At 50.3% G+C, this 20,872-nt stretch overlaps 1 protein-coding gene across 2 annotated transcripts in view; it reads right to left on the bottom strand.

Moving 5' to 3' along the window:
• The window catches only part of coro2ba (coronin, actin binding protein, 2Ba), a 166,336-nt gene that overhangs the window by 24,013 nt on the left and 121,451 nt on the right, over positions 1-20,872 (bottom strand). For both annotated transcript variants that reach the window (XM_078241250.1, XM_078241249.1), the window contains 3 exons: positions 12,533-12,649; positions 1,912-2,061; positions 33-197 (listed from right to left, as the gene is read on the bottom strand). In XM_078241250.1, the coding sequence (XP_078097376.1) occupies positions 33-197; positions 1,912-2,061; positions 12,533-12,649 (432 nt within the window). The remainder of the gene's footprint in view (positions 1-32; positions 198-1,911; positions 2,062-12,532; positions 12,650-20,872) is intronic.

Genomic DNA, 20,872 nt, shown 5'->3' with positions numbered 1-20,872 from the left:
CAGGTTTTCTCAGAAAGGCGTTAATTATTTACCTGAAGCACTCTGCCGGAGCGTGGTTCAATCACCCGCAACTTCTTGTCCTTGCAGGTGGTGGCAAACAGGCTTCCGTCGATGTTGAAGGACATGCAGAGGATAACGTCCGAATGGCAGTCGATCATCTTCACGGGTTCACCAGTGTCTAGGTTCCAGATCAAGATCTAAGAAAATGAAATGGTTCCAGATTCAGAGAAAGAACAAAGAACACTACAGCACAGGAACAAGCCTTTCGGCCCTCTGAGCCTGCACCGACCATGCTGCCCAACTGAACTAAAACTCCCTTCCCTTCCGGGGACCATATCCCTCTATTCCCATCCTGTTCATGTGTTTGTCAAGACGCGCCTTAAAAGTCATTATCGTACCTGCTTCCACTACCACATACGCTCAGAGTAATTTTAGTCTGGTGGGTGACTAACTTCAGTGCCTGAATCTGACCTAGTTGGCAAACATTGCCGGAATTCTTCAGTCTTGCATCCCCCTCGCTGCCAGTGAGAATGGGGAATTTGGCACTCAGCCAAATCTCCATTCACAGCAGCGAGATCGGATAAGCCCAGCCGTGGGTGAGGTCACAGAATTCCGGCCTTGGTATTTGGACCGATATATCTTAAGCCTTTTTTCATACTCTGCAGACTATTGTGAAGGTGTTCCCAAAATCTGACATCTTCGGGTGGCACAGTGGTTAGCACTGCTGCCTCACAGCGCCAGGGACCCGGGTTCGATTCCCGGCTTGGGTGGAGTTTGCACATTCTCTCTGTGTTTGTGTAGGTTTCCTTTGGGTGCTCTGGTTTCCTCCCACAGTTCAAATATATGCAGGTTGGGTGGATTGGCCATACTAAATGGCCCCTTAGTGTCCAAACATGTTCAGGGGAGGCGATGGCCTAGTGGCATTATCGCCAGACTTTCAATCCAGAAGCTCAGCTAATGTTCTGGGGACTCGGGTTCGAATCCCGTCACGGCAGATGGCGGAATTTGAATTCAAAAATATTTGGAATTAAGAATTTACTGATGACCATGAAACCATTCTCGATTGTTGGAAAAACCCATTTGGTTCACTAATGTCCTTTAGGGAAATCTGTCACCCTTACGTGGTCTGGCCTACATGTGACCCCAGAGCCACAGCAATGTGGTCAACTCTCAAATGCCCTCGGGCAAGTAGGGATGGGCAATAAATGCTGGCCAGCCAGTGACACCCATGTCCCATGAATTAATAAAAAAAAGTTAGGTGGATTAGTAAGATAATTACAGATTTATGGAGATAGGGCCTGGGGAAGATGCTCTTTCGAAGACACGGTACAGACGTGATGGGCCGAATGGCCTCCTTCTGCACTGAAGAGATTCCTTTTCTAATCACTTTGTTTCTCGCTGAGATTGTCCTTTGACTTTATCAGATATTTTTAGTTAAATATTGACCACTGGAATTGTAGCGGGCGGTACAGAAAATTTAGCGCACCATGCAAGGGACTGTTGACCTCGGGCAGGAATTTTCAATCCTGGGGCGAGTGTGGCTGGAACCCAATGGGACTGGAAGATCCCACCAGTGGGAAGGGCTGGAAAATTCTGCCCAAACTGTGTTTAGTGATACTTGTTGAAGGGTCAGTGTTGCTGAAGGTGCCGGGGAGAATTCCCTTGCTCTTCTTTGAATAATCTTTTACCTCCAGCTGAGAGACTGAACATGGCTTCTGTTTAAATCTCAGCGAAAAGGCAGCACTCCCTGCAGTGCAGCACTCCCTGCAGTGCAGCACTCCCTGCAGTGCAGCACTCCCTACAGTGCAGCACTCCCTGCAGTGCAGCACTCCCTCTGTACCATCTGTACTCGGGTGTGTCCTGGAACAAAGTGAAGCAGGAGAGGGAGAGGAAACCCAAGGGATTCTTTACCTTATAATCATAACCTGCGCTAAATATGATATTATTGGTTGTGGGGTGCCACTCAATAAGGCCAACGCGCCGACTGTGTCCATAGAGTTCTAGAATGGATTCTGTCATATTCCGTTTCAGACCACCTTCTGGAATCTCCCAGAGCCTCACCTGGAAACAACAACAAAATGAATCATTTAAGACACAGTGGTTATAGCATTTTACCAAACTATAACAAGGAGGTCTCATAGAATCCCTACAGTGCAGAAGGAGCCATTCGGCCCATCGAGTCTGCACCGACCACAATCCCACCCAGGCCCTATCCCCATAACCCCACATATTTACCCTGCTACTCCCCCTGACACTAGGGTCAATTTAGCACGGCCAATCAACCTAACCCGCACATCTTTGGACTATGGGAAGAAACCGGAGCACCCGGAGGAAACCCACGCCAACACGGGGAGAATGTGCAAACTCCACACCAGACAGTGACCCAAGCCGGGAATTGAACCCGCATCCCTGGCGCTGTGAGGCAGCAGTGCTAACCACTGTGCCACCATGTCTCCCTTTTAGGACGGAGATTGGGAAAATGTTTCTTTCTCTCAGCAGGTCATTAGTCCGTTGCAGTTGTTTCTCCACAGAATGGTGGAGGCTGGCTCATTGAATCTATTTAAGGTCGAGTTGGTGACAGATTTTTTGATATAGAAAGGAGTCGAGGGTTATGGGGGGTGGGGGAAGAACGGGGAACAGGAGAGTGGAGTGGAAGACCACAACCGGAGATGTATAGTTTAGGGGGATTAGTGGGGTTAATACTTGGGGTTACAGGGAACAGGTCTGGGGTTAGAAGGATAGGGCCTAGGTGGGGTTGTTGTTGGTGCAGACCTTTTGGGCCACATGGTCTCCTTCTGCACTGTAGGGAATCTATAATTCTATGAACCAGATCAGCCTTGATCTTACTGAATGACAGAGCAGGCCAAATGCCGTGCTCCTGCTCCTAAGTCCTCTGTGCCCTTGATACCATTCAATGAATCACCAGGAACAAAACTCTGGCTTTCCTAAGTCCTATTGGAAGAGCATAAATAGTCAAACTGAGTCCACTCGAGGGACCGGAGAGAATATGTGTTTGTCCCCAAGGCAGAAAAACCCAAGGCAAAGCTCCCATACGGGGAGATTCCTGAAGGTATTTCAGCATCAATTCTGGAACATAATAATATAATGTTGTTAATCGATTGTGATCCATTGGATTCCATGCATCGTATCACAGACTGGCCTTCTTCCCAATTGTAGCTCATATTTCCTGAATGCCATATCTACCACCTTCCTGTTTGATTTCTAAGTTCAGGCCTCAACCTTCCTTTCCTTTCTAAACCCATCCCAGCTGTTGATAACCACAAAATAAATGTTTCTCGGCACTTGAGCCAAAGTGTGCCCTCCACCTTGCGCACCGCCCTTGCCCATGCCCATTTTCTAATCCTCAGAGACCTCTGCGCTCCTCCAATTTCTGCCACTTGAGCATCTTGCTCCACTGTTGGCGGCCATGCCTTCAGCTGCCAAGGTTCCCAAGCTCAGGATTTCCCTCCTTTAACCTTCCCCGGCCTCCAGCTTTCTCTCCTCCTTCACACAAAGAAAGGCCGTTGCCATTACCTGAGGTAAGGGGCACAGATATAAGATGTTGGGCGTGAGAGGAAGTGAGGGCGGCGGGGGGGTGGTGGTAAGGGGAGGAAGAACGATTTTTACATAGAAACTGATAATGGCCCAGAACTTACTGCCCAAGAGGGGAAATTAATGATTTCAAAAGGAAATTGAGAGGACACTTGTGAGAATTAATAAGGTAAGGTGGTGGGGGGGAACAGAACTGACTGGATTGTTCTACAGAGAATCAGCATGGAATCAATGGGTCTTTCTGTGCCTCAGTGACTCTGTGACCTTAACATTAATATAATGAGTGGCACGGTGGCACAGTGGTTAGCACTGCTGCCTCACAGCGCCAGGGACCCGGGTTCGATTCCTGGCTTGGGTCACTCTCTGTGTGGAGTTTGCATGTTCTCTCCGCGTGTGTGTGGGTTTCCTCCGGGTGCTCCAGTTTCCTCCCACAGTCCGAAACATGTGCTGGTTAGGTGGATTGGCCGTGCTAAATTCTCCCTCAGTGTACCCGAACAGGCGCCGGAGTGTGGCAACTAGGGGATTTTCACAGTAACTTCATTACCGTGTTAATGTAAGCCTACTTGTGAGTAATAAATATACTTTACTTTGGTCACTTGTCCTAATATCTCCTTACTTGGCTCTGTGCCAAGTTTAGTTTGATCATTGCCCCTGTGAATCATCCTGGGATGGTTTTCTATGTCAAAGGTGCTACATAAATTATATTGTTGTTGTTGGATGTTTAAAATTTATTGGAATAGAACGGAGAAGGGAATAGTCTTGTCTCCGAATCAAACATAAAATCAGTAAATGGTTAACAAGATTGCAGGTGGCGACACGGCTGTTCTCCAGCTGATTCTGCTATTCAGAACAGGTTCAATTCCCCACAAAGGAAAATTGGCTTGTCTTGAAGACTGACCCTGTTAGGAGCTCACCTCCTCACTCTTAACGACTGGTGCCAGACCTCAACCACGAGGTGAATGGTATCCAAACCGTAAGTTTCACAAATAAGGCCCTGCAAGGGTATTTGGAATGTTCCCAGCTTCTGTTTATAATGTAAATATATCAATCCAGCAGGTCAGTAGAGAAATAAAGAGAGGAGATTGATTGACTGCAAGAGTCTGACCATAACGGTCACTGGTGATGGGGCATGGCCACAGACTGACCCTCGCCCGGGGGATTTACATTATATATATATATCAGTGAAACATTAAGGTCATTTTCAAGGGAGAGGCTGCTGGGCTGAAAGTTCTTGCAACATTTGTTCCCCTGTTCATGCATGTAATTCATCTCTGTAATATTTAATGCATTCATTGCAAATATTCGAGAGTAAAGTCAGCCATTCTGAGTGTTGATGTGGAGGTGTTGGACTGGGGTAAGCACAGTAAGTAGACTCACAACACCAGGTTAAAGTCCAACAGGTTTATTTGGAATCACGAGCTTTCGGAGAGTTGCTCCTTCCTCAGGTCTGGCCACTTTCTGAGTGAGCAAAGCGATCGCACCCAGTATCTCAGAGAATGCAGGGACATGGAACTCACTGCCTGAAATGATGGTTAAGACAGAAACACTCAGCACATTGAAAAAGTTATTAAATAGCCAGATCTGCAGGAGGGATATGGGATGAGGCCAGGGAGCTCTTTGTTCACCATCACAGATACGATGGGCTGAATGGCCTCCTCCTGCCTTGTAAAGTTCCTATGGTATGAAAAATCAGTCTTGACAGATAACTGTTGTGTTCAATGGTTTAATTGATCTGTTTTTGATTATATTAGTCTGTCAACTGATCCACATTCACTGTGCTTGACTGACTAAGCCTGGGTATCGCCCTCGAGAGCTAAAGTAAACAGAAGCTTCCAGAAAGACCTTAAAGCCAGAGCTCTGAATGTGTGGAGACATTGTGTGATGGCGGATATTTCACCTTTCTGTAAATAAATCTTTTTGTAGATTTAGAACTAATGTCACTCTGCAATTCTCTGAGGTAAATCATCTATAAAAAATGTACAACAAATTAGCCAACACGCAACAACATACGAGACTCACTTGACAGGATAGATGCCGAGATGTTGTTTCCCCTTGTGAGAGAGTCTAGGGCCAGAGGGCATCATCTCAGAGTGAGGGAGTCGCCCATTTAAGACAGAGATGAATTTCCTCCCTCAGAGGGGGATGAATCTGTGGAATTCTTTCCCTCAGAGGGCTGTAGAGACTGGGCCGTTAAGTATGTTGAAGGCTGAGACAGACAGATTTTTAATCAGTAAGGGAATTGAGGGTTATGGGGGCAAGGTGGGGAAGTGGGGTTGAGGATTATCACATCAGATCAGTAATGATCAAGAAGGCGAATGGAATGTTGGCCTTTATCGCGAGGGGGATAGAATATAAAAGCAGGGAGGTCTTGCTGCAACTATACAAGGCAACTGGAGTACTGTGTGCAGTTTTGGTCCCCTTATTTGCAAAAGGATATATTGGCCTTGGAGGGATGGCAGAGAAGGTTCACCAGGTTGATACCGGAGATGAGGGGTGTAGCTTATGAGGAGAGATTGAACAGATTGGATCTGTACTCGTTGGAGTTTAGAAGGCTGAGGGGGGATCTTATAGAGACCTATAAGATAATGAAGGGGCTGGATAGGGTAGAGGTGGAGAGATTCTTTCCACTTAGAAGGGAAACCAGAACGAGAGGGCACTGCCTCAAAATAAGTGGGGGCCGGTTCAGAACAGAGTTGAGGGGGAACTTCTTCTCTCAGAGGGTAGTGAATCTCTGGAATTCTCTGCCCATTGAAGTGGTGGAGGCTACCTCGTTGAATATGTTTAAATCACGGGTAGATAGATTTCTGATCGATAAGGGAATTAAGGGATATGGGGAGCAGGTGGGTAAGTGGAACTGATTCGCTTCAGATCAGCCATGATCTTATTAAATGGCGGGGCAGGCTCGAGGGGCTAGATGGCCTACTCCTGCTCCTACTTCTTATGTTCTTATGATCTCCCAGCAGACTCAATGGGCCGAATGGCCTACTTCTGCTCCTTCGTCTGATGGTGTGTGTGAGCTCCTGGACTGAGTTCCAATTATCGGAGAGGGTGGTAGGGGAATTTTCCAGAATATTTGGTTCCATTTTTAATCCTGGGACATTTTTCTCTATTTTTCTCCCCAAGGGAATATGTGGCAGCAGAGAATAGGAGCTGGAATTTGGAGGGAGGGGCAAGGAAGACGCATTTAATCACAATACTCTCGCCATTTTGATACTTGATCTAACATTTTCCTGATCAGTTTATATGTAAATACTTAACGTGAGTGGTCCAGACACAGAAATGGATACTTGCCCCTTCCTCTCTGCCCCACCTACTGAACAAAGAACAATACAGCACAGGAACAGGCCCTTCGGCCCGCCAAGCCCGCGCCACTCCCTGGTCCAAACTACACCATTCTTTTGTATCCCTCCCTTGCACTCTGTTCATGTGGCTATCTAGATAAGTCTTAAACATTCCCAGTGTGTCTGCCTCCACCGCCTTGCCCGGCAGCGCATTCCAGGTCCCCACCACCTTCTATGTAAAATATGTCCTTCTGATATCCGTGTTAAACCTCCCCCCCCTCACCTTGAACCTATGACCCCTCGTGAACGACCTGGGAAAAAGCTTCCCACCGTTCACCCTATCTATGCCTTTCATAATTTTATACACCTCTATTAGGTCACCCCTCATCCTCCGTCTTTCCAGGGAGAACAACCCCAGTTTACCCAATCTCTCCTCATAACTAAGCCCTTCCATACCAGGCAACATCCTGGTAAACCTCCTCTGCACTCTCTCTAAAGCCTCCACGTCCTTCCGGTAGTGTGGCGACCAGAACTGGGCGCAGTATTCCAAATGCGGCCGAACCAACGTTCTATACAACTGCAACATCAGACCCCAACTTTTATCCTCTAAGTAGTGAGGATGCCGGGCGTTTGCACAGAGGGGCGCTGCCAATGTTTCCTATAGTCGTGCCATGTTCGCACGGGCAACTTGTTAGAAATTGCGGAGGAAAAGCCGTTGCCAGCTGCTCCCCTGCCCCGGCTTCCCAAAAACACATTGTTTTCATGTTGGGATTCTCAGTGTTGGCTGGAAGGAGGTCATTGGCGGAATGAGGTGAACAATGGGCGCTGACACGGAATCACTTTGGGGGAAGACGTCATTACCTCGGGGAGTTTCACTGATCTTGTCGTTTCAGACCGGTGCCTTAATTAAACTGTCTCGCATTCGTCCGACTCAGAAACTCCCACAAGCTCTGATTGCAGCCTTTTCAATAGCCTTCTGCGGGGAGGACGCGACATTTCTTTAATTCATTCACTGGAGTTTTGTGCTGAAGTTAAACACTCCTTTATGTTTTCCCAGTACCGGCTGCCCTCTAAAGTAACCTTTCCTCATTAATCCCTCTCCTTCTCCTCCCCCCTCATGTTCCCAGGGTTTATTCCCACAGACACTCGAGTGCCTGATGCGAGTGGCCATTCTTGTGTGACCCGAGACAGACCCGACTACTTGCACTGGATCACAACTCCGCTCAAACATCCAGCAAGACTCACTGAGCAGCAAAGGGGCACCAGCGACCCTGACTGACTCACTGCCTGTGTCAATGTGCTGACGAGGACACAGCTCCGATATTGCAACACTGAGTGTGCATCAAAAAGTACCTTCACTGGCTGGGGCATCCGGAGGGTGGGAGAGGCATTAATATAAATGAGTCTTTCCTTCCAGCTGCCCAGTGCCGGACAGAGCGTCAACCGGGAACTCGCGGGGTGGGATTTTCCAGCCTCGCTCACTCCAAAACCGGAAAATCCCGCCTGAGGTCAACGGACTTTTGCTAAGTCCGCCCCCCTCCCGCTGCGATTCCCGTGGCGGGCGGGACGGGAAAATTCACCCCCTGGTCTTCAAGGCCGAGAGTTACAGCATTTCCTACTGAGCTACTGAACAAGCCTCAAATTGAGGCTGTCACAAATGTGTGTGTGTGTGTGTGTGTATATGTGTGAGTGTGTGTCTATGTATGTGTATGTGTCTATGTGTGCGTGTATGTATGTGTGTGTGTCTGTGTATGTGTGTACATATGTGATGCACTATCAATTACAACACGAAGACTCCTGTGAGTGAGGGAAACTAATAGGCTTTTATTCACAGAGAACAGGAGCACACCCTTGTAGCTGACCTGGTCTAGACTGAGGCGAAGAGGAGGAACCATCACCTTTATACCCCACTCTGGGTGGAAAGGGAGGAGTCTGGGGCCAGGTGCAGCATGGGTGTGTCCAGGCATACACATGTAGTGACAGTGGTTCACCACAATATGCATGTGTGTGTGTATGTGTATATGTGTGTGAGTATGTGTGTGCCTATGTTGTGCACGTGTGTGATTCAGAAAACTGTGGGTGCAAGTCCCACTCAAGACGCTGGCACAGCGGGTTAGCACTGCTTCACAGCGCCAGGGACCCGGGTTCGATTTCTGGCTCGGGTCACTGTCTGTGTGGAGTTTGCATGTTCTCCCCGTGTCTGTGTGGGTTTCCTCCGGGTGCTCTGGTTTCCTCCCACAGTCCGAAAGGTGTGCTTGTTGGGTGCATTGGCCATGCTGAATTGCTCCTTAGTGTCAAGGGATTGGCAGGGTAAATATGTGGGGTGACGGGATTTGGTAGGGGGTGGGGGTGGCCCTGGGTAAGGTACTCTGTCAGAGAGTCAGTGCAGGCTCGATGGGCCGAATGACCTCCTTCTGCACCGAAGGGATTCTATGATTCTGAGAGATTAAGTTCAACGTCCAGGCTGGCACTCCCGCGCCACACTGAGGGAATGCTGCATTGTTGGAGGTGCCACCCTTCAGATGTGAACCGAAGCCATGTCTGCTCTCTCGGGTAGGTGCAAGTGGCACTATTTGGAAGATGAGCAGGGGGATTATCCTGGCGTCCTGCACAATAACTATTCCTGAGATGGATTTTCTAGTCATTGGCGTTTGCGGGATCTTGCTGTGTGCAAATTGGCTGTCGCATTTCCTGCGTTTCCAACAGGGGCTACACATCAAAAGTACATAACAAGAATGGGATTTGTAAAAATGAGGTTTCGCTTAACCTGGAGTTAATATAGGTCAGCGTGCAGAGGGCGGCACGGTGGCACAGCGGGTTAGCACTGCTGTCTCACAGTGCCAGGGACCCGGGTTCGATTCCCGGCTTGGGTCACTGTCTGTGTGGAGTTTGCATGTTCTCCCCGTGTCTGAGTGGGTTTCCTCCGGGTGCTCCGGTTTCCTCCCACAGAGCGAAAGTTTTATCTAGACTGATTGATCAGTACTGCAATGGTGGCACAGCGGGTTAGCACTGCTGCCTCACAGCGCCAGAGACCCGGGTTCGATTCCCGGCTTGGGTCACTGTCTGTGTGGAACCTGCACGTTCTCCCCGTGTCTGAGTGGGTTTCCTCCGGGTGCTCCGGTTTCCTCCCACAGTCCGAAAGACGTGCTGGTTAGGGTGCATTGGCTGTGGAATGTGGGAGATTGGCCTGGAGTGAGACAGGACAGTCCCGTAGCGGACAAGTCCTGTGGCACGGAGTCCCCCGTTTCACAAGCTATTGGCTGCCTCCCCTCCCCCATAAGAGCTGCGGTTAAGGCACACACTGAGATATGACAGAAGGGGATGAGGGAGGCGACATGAATCTTTTATTGTGAGAGACAGAAAGGAAGATGATTAGAAACTCTTTATCTAACGCACCGTGAGGTTTGAAAACTAGGTCACTGGGTAATTAGCGACCAGACTCCATTTGTCATATCAGCCAAACAGGGAACAGCCGACTGAAAACATTCAGGAAATTAAAAGCCAGGATTGGCCTGTTTTCCAATAATTCCAGTTAAAAGCCCGGGAGATCTCCGAGAAAGTGATGAATATCAAACGGAAAATGGGGCAAAAAAATGTTCATTCCCCTTGTTAAGGAAGGTAGCCAGCAGCAAATATCAATCCCCAGCTGGACACTCAGGTTCCAATTCATTGTCCAGCTTTTAATAACAAAGGAATTATCCCCTCACCCACTGAAACTCCGCAAAATCAACCACTGGCTGTCTGATTATCAGCAACTCCGCAACCTTCAACATCAGCTTCTTGCTGCTGTCAGCAGCGAAAATATACTGAACCTCACAGGGTTCACACACACACACTCCCATTGACACACACACACACACGCATACAGACACACACACACACGCACACAGACACACTCCCATAGACACAGACACACGGACATACACAGATGCACACACACACACAGACATGCACACACACGCGCACACACACAGACACACACACAGAGACACACACGCACAAACGCACACACGCACACACACAGACACACACACGCACACACACACAGACACGCACACACACAGACACACACACGCACACACACACACAGACACGCACACACACAGACACACCCACACGCACAGACACACTCACCCACACACAGACACACACATACAGACACATACACACACACAGACACACACACTCAGACACACACACAGACAGACACACACACACACTCAGACACACACACAGACAGACACACAGACACGCAGACACACGCACACACACACATACAGACACGCAGACACACACTGACACATACAGACACACACACACCCACAGACACACACACACACACGGAAACACACGCACACACACAGACATGCATACACACACAGATAGACACACACACAGACACAGACACACACACACACACAGATAGACAGATACACACACACAGACACACACACACACCCATAGACACACACATGCACATACACACACACATATACACACACATACAGACACACACTCACACAGACACACAGACAGACACACACATACGCATGCACACACACATACACAGGCACACATACATGCACACACACAGACACACACACATGGACACACAGACACATACAGACACACACACAGACACGCACACATACAGACACACACACACAGACACACACAGACACTTACACACACAAATACACACAGACACACACAGACAGAATGACAGACACACACACGCACGGCCACACACACACACACAGTCAGACACGCAGACACACACACACACACACACACATACACACACAGACAGAACGACAGACACACAGACACACACACGCACGGCCACACACACACACAGTCAGACACACAGACACATATACACAGGCAGACACACACACACAGTCAGACAGACACACACACACAGGCACACATACACACACACAGACAGACACACACACAGACAGACACACACAGGCACACACACACACAGTCAGACAGACAGACAGATACACAAACACACACACACAGACACACACACATACACACAAACAGGCACACACACACAGACACACACATACACACACATACACACAGAGAGACACACACACAAACATACACACAGACAGACACACACAGATACATACAGACACACACACACAAACAGACACACACACAGACAGAACACTGAGATCCTGGTTATGGGATAACTGGGGAAGTCACACCTGATCTTCTTCAAAAGAGTGCAATGGGATCTCTTCAATCGACCCGAGCGAGCGGACAGGTTTAACATTCCGTCCGAAAGACGGTGACTTCAATATAGTAGAACGTCCCCTCATTACAGTCCTCCCAGAGTGTAACACTCCCTCAGTACTGCCCCTCGGACAGCATGATATCCCACCAGTACTGACCCTCTGACAGTGCAGAACTCCCTCAGTGCTGACCCTCTGACAGTACAGCGCTCCCTCAGTGCTGAAACTCCGACACTGCAGCGCTCCCTCAGCACTGACCCTCTCAGTAGAAAAGTTCCTCAGAAGCTGCTCCCACTTTTCCGCCTTTGTGGCAGAGTGGGAACGGCAGAGAGGGAGTTCCCAGCCTGTAGAATTCAGAAAGCGCAGTTTAAATTTAATATCTGAGCGATGAATTATTGAGGTGAAGTAGCTTCTTGTAGGAACTGCAATATTTATAATGCCATTACTCACTGAAGTGTCCTCTGAACAGGAAGCGAGGATATTGTCCACAAACGGGTTCCATTTGATATCCAGTACGTTTCCCTGGTGACCACAGACCTTGGGGTAAAGAGGGTCAATGCGGCCAGTCTGGGGGAGGAAAATAGAGCCTGGTTATTCCAGAATCATTGGATTTGATTTATTATTGTCACATGTACTGGGATACAGTGAAAAGTATTGTTTCTTGCGCGCTATACAGACAAAGCATACCGTTCATAGAGTACATAGGGGAGAAGGAAAGGAGAGGGTGCAGAATATGGTGTTACAGTCATAGCTAGTGTGTAGAGAAAGATCAACATAGTAGGTCCATTCAGAAATCCAATGGCAGAATCATACAATCCCTACTGTGCAGAAGGAGGCCATTCGACCCATCAAGTCTGCACTGACTCTCTGACAGAGCATCTTATCCCACCTCCCCACTCTATCCCCATCACCCCACGCATTCCCCATGGCCAATTCACCTAACCTGCACGTATTTGGACTGTGGGAGGAAACCGGAGCACCCGGAGGAAACCCACGCAGACACAGGGGGAATGTGCAAACTCCTTACAGGAAGTCACCCAAGCCGGGAATCGAACCCGGGTCCCTGGAGCTGTGAAGCAGCTGTGCTAACCACTGTGCCACCGTGCCACCCCTAAAATTCCATGAGTTTGACGTGACAGGGCAGCATGGGTGGCACAGTGGTTAGCACTACTGCCTCACAGCGACAGGGACCCAAGTTCAATTCCCGACTTGAGTCATTGTCTGTGTGGAATCTGCATATTCTCCCCTGTGTCTGTGTGGGTTCCCTCCGGCTGCTCTGGTTTCCTCCCACAGTCCAAAGATATGCCGATTAGGTTAAATTCTCCCTCAGTGTACCCGAACAGGCACCAGAGTGTGGCAACTAAGGGATTTTCACAGTAACTTAATTGCAGTGTTAATGTAAGCCTTTGAAGTTTTGCAGCACTGAAGTTAGTTTTGTCCGGAAGTTGTAAACGGAGGGGGAGTTAAGAATACATTTTTAAAAAATCTTATTTGCACTTATTCTTGAGTTGGGAATATAACGGCTCCAGTCCATTGAGATTGGTGCGTAACATCTTGGGCCATCTTTGAACACTAAGGGGCTCATTTAGCCTGGCCAATCCACCCAACGCTGCAGTTGTGCGCATAACCTGTTATTCATTATTCCCCCACAGGGTGGTGGTGTTGCCTCTATAACCAACAGTTCCTTGCTTAGTCCAAAGGCAACACTCGAACCTCCCTCAGCCTCTTGCAATAAACTGGCATTAAATTCCAGCATTCCCACCCGCCTGCTTTAATCCAGTCCGTTTGGTGGAAAGAAAATTGCCTTGATTTTCAACAGATGGGCGGCCTGCTCTTGTGGGCAGTCCGCTTTACAGGTTACTGTCCAGCTTGTGGTCACCTCTCCCTGCTTGCCTCTTAAGCTTTGTGAGGTTCCATCGCTGCTCATGACTCCCCACCCTGTCCATCCATTCAAATCAATGGTGATGGTAATGGCTGCTGTTCTTACTCCCGCCCACAGGTGGTGCCGCAACCTTCAATCCATAATCGGTGTCCAAAGATGTGTGGGTTAGGTTGATTGGCCATGTTAAATTAACCCTTAGTGTCAAGGGGATTAAATACATGGGGCTGCTGGGATAGAGCCTGGGTGGGATTGTTGTTGGTGCATACTCGATGGGCCAAATGGCCGCCTCCTGACTGTAGGAATTGAATGATTCTGTGAACTCCTGGAAAGAAAGACTTGCATTTATATATCGCCTTCCATGGCCACCAACATCCCGCGAACTTCACAGCCAATGAAGCAGTTTATGAAGTGCAGTCACTTGTTGTAATACAGGAAACAACAGCAGCCAATTTGCACACAGCAAGATCCCACACACAGCACCGTGATAGCGAGCAGACAATCTGATCTTTCACAATGTTGATTGGAGGGTGAATGTTGGCCAGGACACCAGGAAGAACCTCTCCCCCCCCCCCTCCCCCACTCGAAATAGTGCCCCTGAATCTTTTACATCCACTCAAGCAGGCAGGGGCACTCGATTTAATTACTGAACCAACAAGTAGCACCTCAGACAGTGCTGCACTCCCTCAGTGTGCCACATTGGGAGCATCAGCCTAGATTGTCACACTCATGTTGTTTTGTTTCTTAAAGACTTGATTAGTTGTAAGTATTCGCATTCCAACCATTATTCATGTAAATTGAGTCTGTGTCTTTATAAGCTCTGTTTGTGAACAGAATTCCCACTCACCTGAAGAAGGGGCTTGCAGCTCCGAAAGCTTGTGTGGCTTTTGCTACCAAATAAACCTGTTGGACTTTAACCTGGTGTTGTTAAACTTCTTACTGATTTTATTTAGCCCAGAGATGGAACTGAACCCCCTGTTCCACCCAGTTGCAGAAGCGTATTGTGACATGTTTGTCACTCAACATTGGCAAGAGCAGAGGGGATTCATTAACAGTTTGATGAGAGTGTTACAGCTGTCACACTACGAGATTCACAATTGTCACAAATCCAAATCTCTGTGTTTCCCAATTTTTTTCTTAACAATAAAGGAATCCGTTATTTCTGATTAGTTTATTCAGAAGGATTTGTTAACTAACCTCTGCTTAACCTCACAAAAAGAAGTCTCACAACACCAGGGTTAAAGTCCAACAGGTTTATTTGGTAGCACGAGCTTTCGGAGCGCTGCTCCTTCATCAGGTGAGTGCCTGACGGCACTCACCTGATGAAGGAGCAGCGCTCCGAAAGCTCGTGCTACCAGATAAACCTGTTGGACTTTAACCTGGTGTTATGAGACTTATTACTGTGCCCACCCCAGTCCAACGCCAGCATCTCCACATCATGGCTAACCTCACAAAGACACGACAAATATACCTCACGTCCCTCAGTGAGAGGCTAATCCACTGTTACATTTTGAGCTGGCACAGATTGGGGCAGAGCCACAGTCACAGAGTAAGCGAGTACGGTGACGTTTTGCCTCCCTTTCTTTATTTGCTTTCTTTGTTGGAACGGACTGCAAGTTGAAAGGGTCAGTGGTAAGGGTTCAGCACGAGGTCACTGAGTGGCCCCTGTAATCTCTCAGTGTCAATCCCCAACATGAGACTTGTAATTAGTGCACAAGCAACTCGCTTGTTCCTGAGGATAAAGTTTTATCAACCTCCACATTTATTATTCTGACCCAACCCCGCCCCTGCCGTGGTATCTGTGCGGGGTGACCGATGCCTGTCTCCCAGTACTGCCTTCCTATTCCCTGAAAGCTGCACTCACTGATAACCAGACACCCACGTTCCGATTAGCTCCACTCCGAACAATCAGCGAACGGAACCAGTCAGAACAGGCCCACAGTGCACAGTAAATTGGTGGCGCAGTGGTTAGCACTGCTGCCTCACGGTGCCAGGGACCCACATTCGATTCCCAGCTTGGGTCACTGTCTGTGTGGAGTTTGCACAGTCTCCCCGTGTCTGCGTGGGTTTCCTTTGGGTGCTCTGGTTTCCTCCCATATTCTGAAAGATGTGCTGGTTAGGTGCATTGACCCGAACAGGCGCCGGAGTGTGGCGACTACAGAGAAACATAGAAAAATTACAGCACAAAACAGGCCCTTCGGCCCCATAAGTTGTGCCGAACATATCCCTACCTATTAGGCCTACCTATAACCCTCCATCCTATTACGCTCCATGTACTCATCCAGGAGTCCCTTAAAAGACCCTATTGAGTTTGCCTCCACCACCACTGACAGCAGCCGATTCCACTCGCCCACCACCCTCTGTGTGAAAAACTTCCCCCCAACATTTCCCCTGTACCTACCCCCCAGCACCTTAAACCTGTGTCCTCTCGTAGCAGCCATTTCCACCCTGGGAAAAAGCCTCTGAGAGTCCACCCGATCTATGCCTCTCAACATCTTATACACCTCTATTAGGTCTCCTCTCATCCTTCATCTCTCCAAGGAGAAAAGACCGAGCTCCCTCAGCCTATCCTCATAAGGCATGCCACTCAATCCAGGCAACATCCTTGTAAATCTCCTCTGCACCCTTTCAATCTTTTCCACATTCTTCCTGTAATGAGGCGACCAGAACTGAGCACAGTACTCCAAGTGGGGTCTGACTAGGAAAATTTCACAGTGACTTCATTGCAGTGTTAATGTAAGCCTTATTTGTGACACTAATAAATAAACTTTACCACCCATTTCAGATCTTTCATGGAAACGTAGAAGATAGGAGCAGGAAGAGGCCATTCGGCCCTTCGAGCCTGCTCCGCCATTCATCACCATCATGGCTGATCATCCAACTCAATAGCCTAATCCTGCTTTCCCCCCATAACCTTTGATCCCATTCGCCCCAAGTGCTATATCCAGCCGCCTCTTGAATACATTCAATGTTTTGGCATCAACTACTTCCTGTGGTAATGAATTCCACAGGCTCACCACTCTTTGGGTGAAGAAATGTCTCCTCATCTCCATCCTAAATGGTCTATCCCGAATCCTCAGACTGCGACCCCTGGTTCTGGACTCCCCCATCATCGGGAACATCCTCCCTGCCTCTACCCTGTCTAGTCCTGTTAGAATTTTATAAGTCTCTATCAGATCCCCCCTCATTCGCCTGAACTCCAGCGAAAACAATCCTAACCTGGTCAATCTCTCCTCATACATCACTGTCACTATCTCTGGCCACTGCAGACAACCATTTCATGGCACCTCGGTTCCCTGGCAGTGTTGATCAGCAGAAAGTCAAGCCCCTGAGCATGGTAGTGCCCTCAGCTGAAGGGGCAGGAATCCTGGCACCAGCAACCATCTGTTGGGTGCTGCATCCCAGACCCTCCCCGCACTGCCACTCTCGTACTCAAGAGGACCGCCAGCCTAATAATTCCATCGCACCATGCCCCTTCCTATGGATGAAAGCAGTAATGCAAGGACCCAACATGGGGGCTGGTGTTCGGATGTCCATTGGCAGCATGGTGGCACAGTGGTTAGCACTGCTGCCTCATGGTGCCAGGGACCCGGGTTCAATTCTCGGCTTGGGTCACTGTCTGTGTGGTGTTTGCGTGTTCTCCCCGTGTCTGCGTGGGTTTCCTCCGGGTGCTCCGGTTTCCTCCCACACACCGAAAGACGTGCTGGTTAGGTGCATTGGCCGTGATAAATTCTCCCTCAGTGTCTCCGAACAGGCGCCGGAATGTGGCGACTAGGGGATTTTCACAGTAACTTCATTGCAGTGTTAATGTAAGCCTACTTGTGACACTAATAAATAAATAAAGAATTGATAACCTGTTCTGAGGGCCAACTGGTCATTATCACATGGCAGTTTGTGGGATTGAGTTTGCTAACTAGCTATTGTGTTTTCTACATTCCAACGATGACCACACTTGGGAAGTGGCTTTAAAACACTTTGAAATATCTGAGGATGTGAAAAACAGTCCGGCCGGGAGTTTCTGCTCCCATTTCTGTCGGGCGGTCTTGCCGACGGGACTGGAAAACCATGCGCTGGGCACTGACGGTCAATGTTGTTTGAATACTTCATCACCTCATTATCCGGCCTCTACTCCTGAATCATCAAAGATGTGCGGGTTAGGTTGATTGACCATGCTAAAATTGCCCCTTAGTATCCTGAGATGTGTAGGTTAGAGGGATTAGTGGCTAAAATATGTAGGGATATGGGGGTAGGGCCTGGGTGGGATTGTGGTCGGTGCAGACTCGATGGGCCGAATGGCCTCTTTCTGTACTATAGGGTTTCTATGATTCTATGATTCATTCCCCCCATCACCACCGTGAGAAAGTCCATTCACGTCTTCCGTGAGGGGGCAGACCAACACGAAACCCGACTGTTCTCCCGAGGCGCGCACCTTGGCCATCAGACCTCCCAGAGGAGCTGGGGACAGTGCATCGCTCAGAGGCGAGAGGGTCATGTCCGGGCAGTGCCAGGGAGGGTGCCTGGGGGGGGGAGGGGGAGGGTGCCCGGTGAAGCATTGCGTGTTGGGGCAGCCTTTAGAAATGGCGCCCCGATATTGGAGGGACCAGGCTGTTGGCTGGGTGAGCTCTGATTACATCGCGGGACCCACCCCTTTCTGTTTGTGAGACACAGGCCGGTATTTTGTGACCTGGCTTGGGCGAGGCTCGTAAAATCCCACCCGAGGCCAACGGAGGATTCCGTTCTGCGGGCCGCGCCCGGTCCAATCCCGGGATAGGTGAGGCGGTAAAATTCCAGCCAAAACGCTGTAGGACACAGTGGGAAAAGTCGCCAATGCTGCCGACTGCTTCAAAGCCTCCTTTCCCGCCCGCGTTTGCCGATATTTGGGAAAATCTCCTCTTTTATTGCTCATTCCTATCTGCCCTTGAGAATCTGCCGGTGATACGCCTTCTGGAACACAATGGAGAGGGTGACAGGACCATCCCGGAGGCCAGTTAAGAGTCCATGAGTCTGGTGTGGGTCGGGAGCCGCGCGCGGAGCGGACCTGAAGGAAAGTTGTTTTTCCAACAATCCCGGAGTTTCCTGGTCGCTATTCCTGAGACGAGTGCCGGAATTTTCCCATCCCTCCCACGGGAATCGTAGCGGACGAGGAGCGGACCATGCAAAGGTCCACTGACCTCGGGTGGGATTTTCCAGTCTCGGGGCAGGCGCGGCCGGAAAATCCCGCCCTAGGTTTGTAATTCCAGATTTATTTAATGAATTGAATTTAAATTCTTCCACCCCTCCCCCAGCTGCCGCGATGGGTTTCAAACCACCCCCCCCCCCCTCCCCCCCATCATTAACCTCGGTCTCTGGGTTAATCGGCCAGTAACATTGCCGTGTACCACCCACTCACCCCCCCCCCACCCACTCCCCCCGCCCCACCCCCCCCCCCACTCCCCCCCTACTCCCCCCCCCCCACTCCCCCCCTACTCCCCCCCCCCCCACTCCCCCCTACTCCCCCCCCCCCCCACTCCCCCCCTACTCCCCCCCCCCCACTCCCCCCTACTCCCCCCCCCCCCACTCCCCCCCCCGCCCCACCCCCTCTCCAGCCTCAGGGAGGCGCTGGGTTTTCAAGGTGCTCCAAAGGATTACAGTGAGTGATTAACACAAACGGAATGGAGACAGAGAGACGCGTCTCCCTCTGCGCCGTGAAAAATAACCACCAGCGAGACCCACAGAGGAGGTAAATGACCAATTTGAGACAGCGAGCATTAGGGGTTGAATGTTGGTTGTGACGGGCTCTGCAGTTTATAGCTCCCTGCTGCAGAATCCATTCAAACGGACTTCTCCCATAAGGAAGTGTGTGTGTCGGGGGGGGGGGGGGGGGGGGTACACCCGGGGGGGGGGGGTACACCCTGTGTAGAGCATTTTATTCTTTTGCCCAGGTGCCAGCAATGAGAGCCCCTCTCACTAAACCGCACCTCTCTGTGTGTGTTATCATCACCCAGTGCGGATTGTGAAGGGTCGGGGGGGGGGCGGGGGGGGGGGGGGGGGAGAGTGCTGGGGCGACAACGATGGGGCGTGGAGGAGTGTGGGGTGTGGAGTGTCTCCGTGTCTGTGTGTGTGTGGGGGGGGGGGGTGGATACATTGTTTGGGTAGTGTGGGGTGGGGGGGGGGCGTCCGTGTGATGGGGTGGGTATATTGTGGGGAAGAGTGTGTGTGTGCGCGTGGAGTGATTGTTGTGGGTGGTGGTGGAGTGTGTGGGTGGGGGTGGGAAGTGTGTGTGTGTGGGTGGGGGAGTGTGTGTGGGGAGTGGGGGGAGTGTGTGAGGGGGGCTGGGGGAGTGTGTGGGGGGAAGTGTGGGGGGTGGGGGGTGGGGGGGGTGTGTGAGGGGGGTGGGGAAGTGTGGGGGGTGGTGGGGGAGTGTGTGGGGGGGGGAGTGTGTGTATGGGGGGTGGGGGGTGTGTGTGAGGGGGGGTGGGGAGTGTATGGGGGTGGGGGGGGTGTGTGAGGGGGTGGGGAAGTGTGTGTCGGGGTGGGGGAGTGTGTGGGGGGGGGTGGGGGAGTGTGTGTATGGGGGGTGGGGGGGGGTGTGAGGGGGGTGGGGAGTGTGTGTCGGGGTGGGGAGTGTGTGGGGGGGTGGGGGAGGTGTGTGAGGGGGTGGGGGAGTGTGTGTGTGGGGTGGGGGAGTGTGTGTATGGGGGGTGGGGGGGGGGGTGTGTGAGGGGGGTGGGGAAGTGTGTGTGGGATGTTTTCTAATTGAACCTAAATGCATGGAAAGGATTTAAGGAGAGTTGCATCGAGCTGTGTGAAACCCGCTGGCTAATCTCTGCTCAGGGGTCACAATGTTATCTCTACGCGGAATGTCGACACTCTGTGGGCTTCTCACAGAACCGCAGAACCCGCTCTTTCTACTCCACATCCCCCCCACCCCC

This window comes from Mustelus asterias, chromosome 24, assembly GCF_964213995.1.
Source record: "Mustelus asterias chromosome 24, sMusAst1.hap1.1, whole genome shotgun sequence".
Lineage (NCBI taxonomy): Eukaryota > Metazoa > Chordata > Chondrichthyes > Carcharhiniformes > Triakidae > Mustelus > Mustelus asterias.
This window is presented reverse-complemented; position numbering and strand designations above follow the sequence as displayed.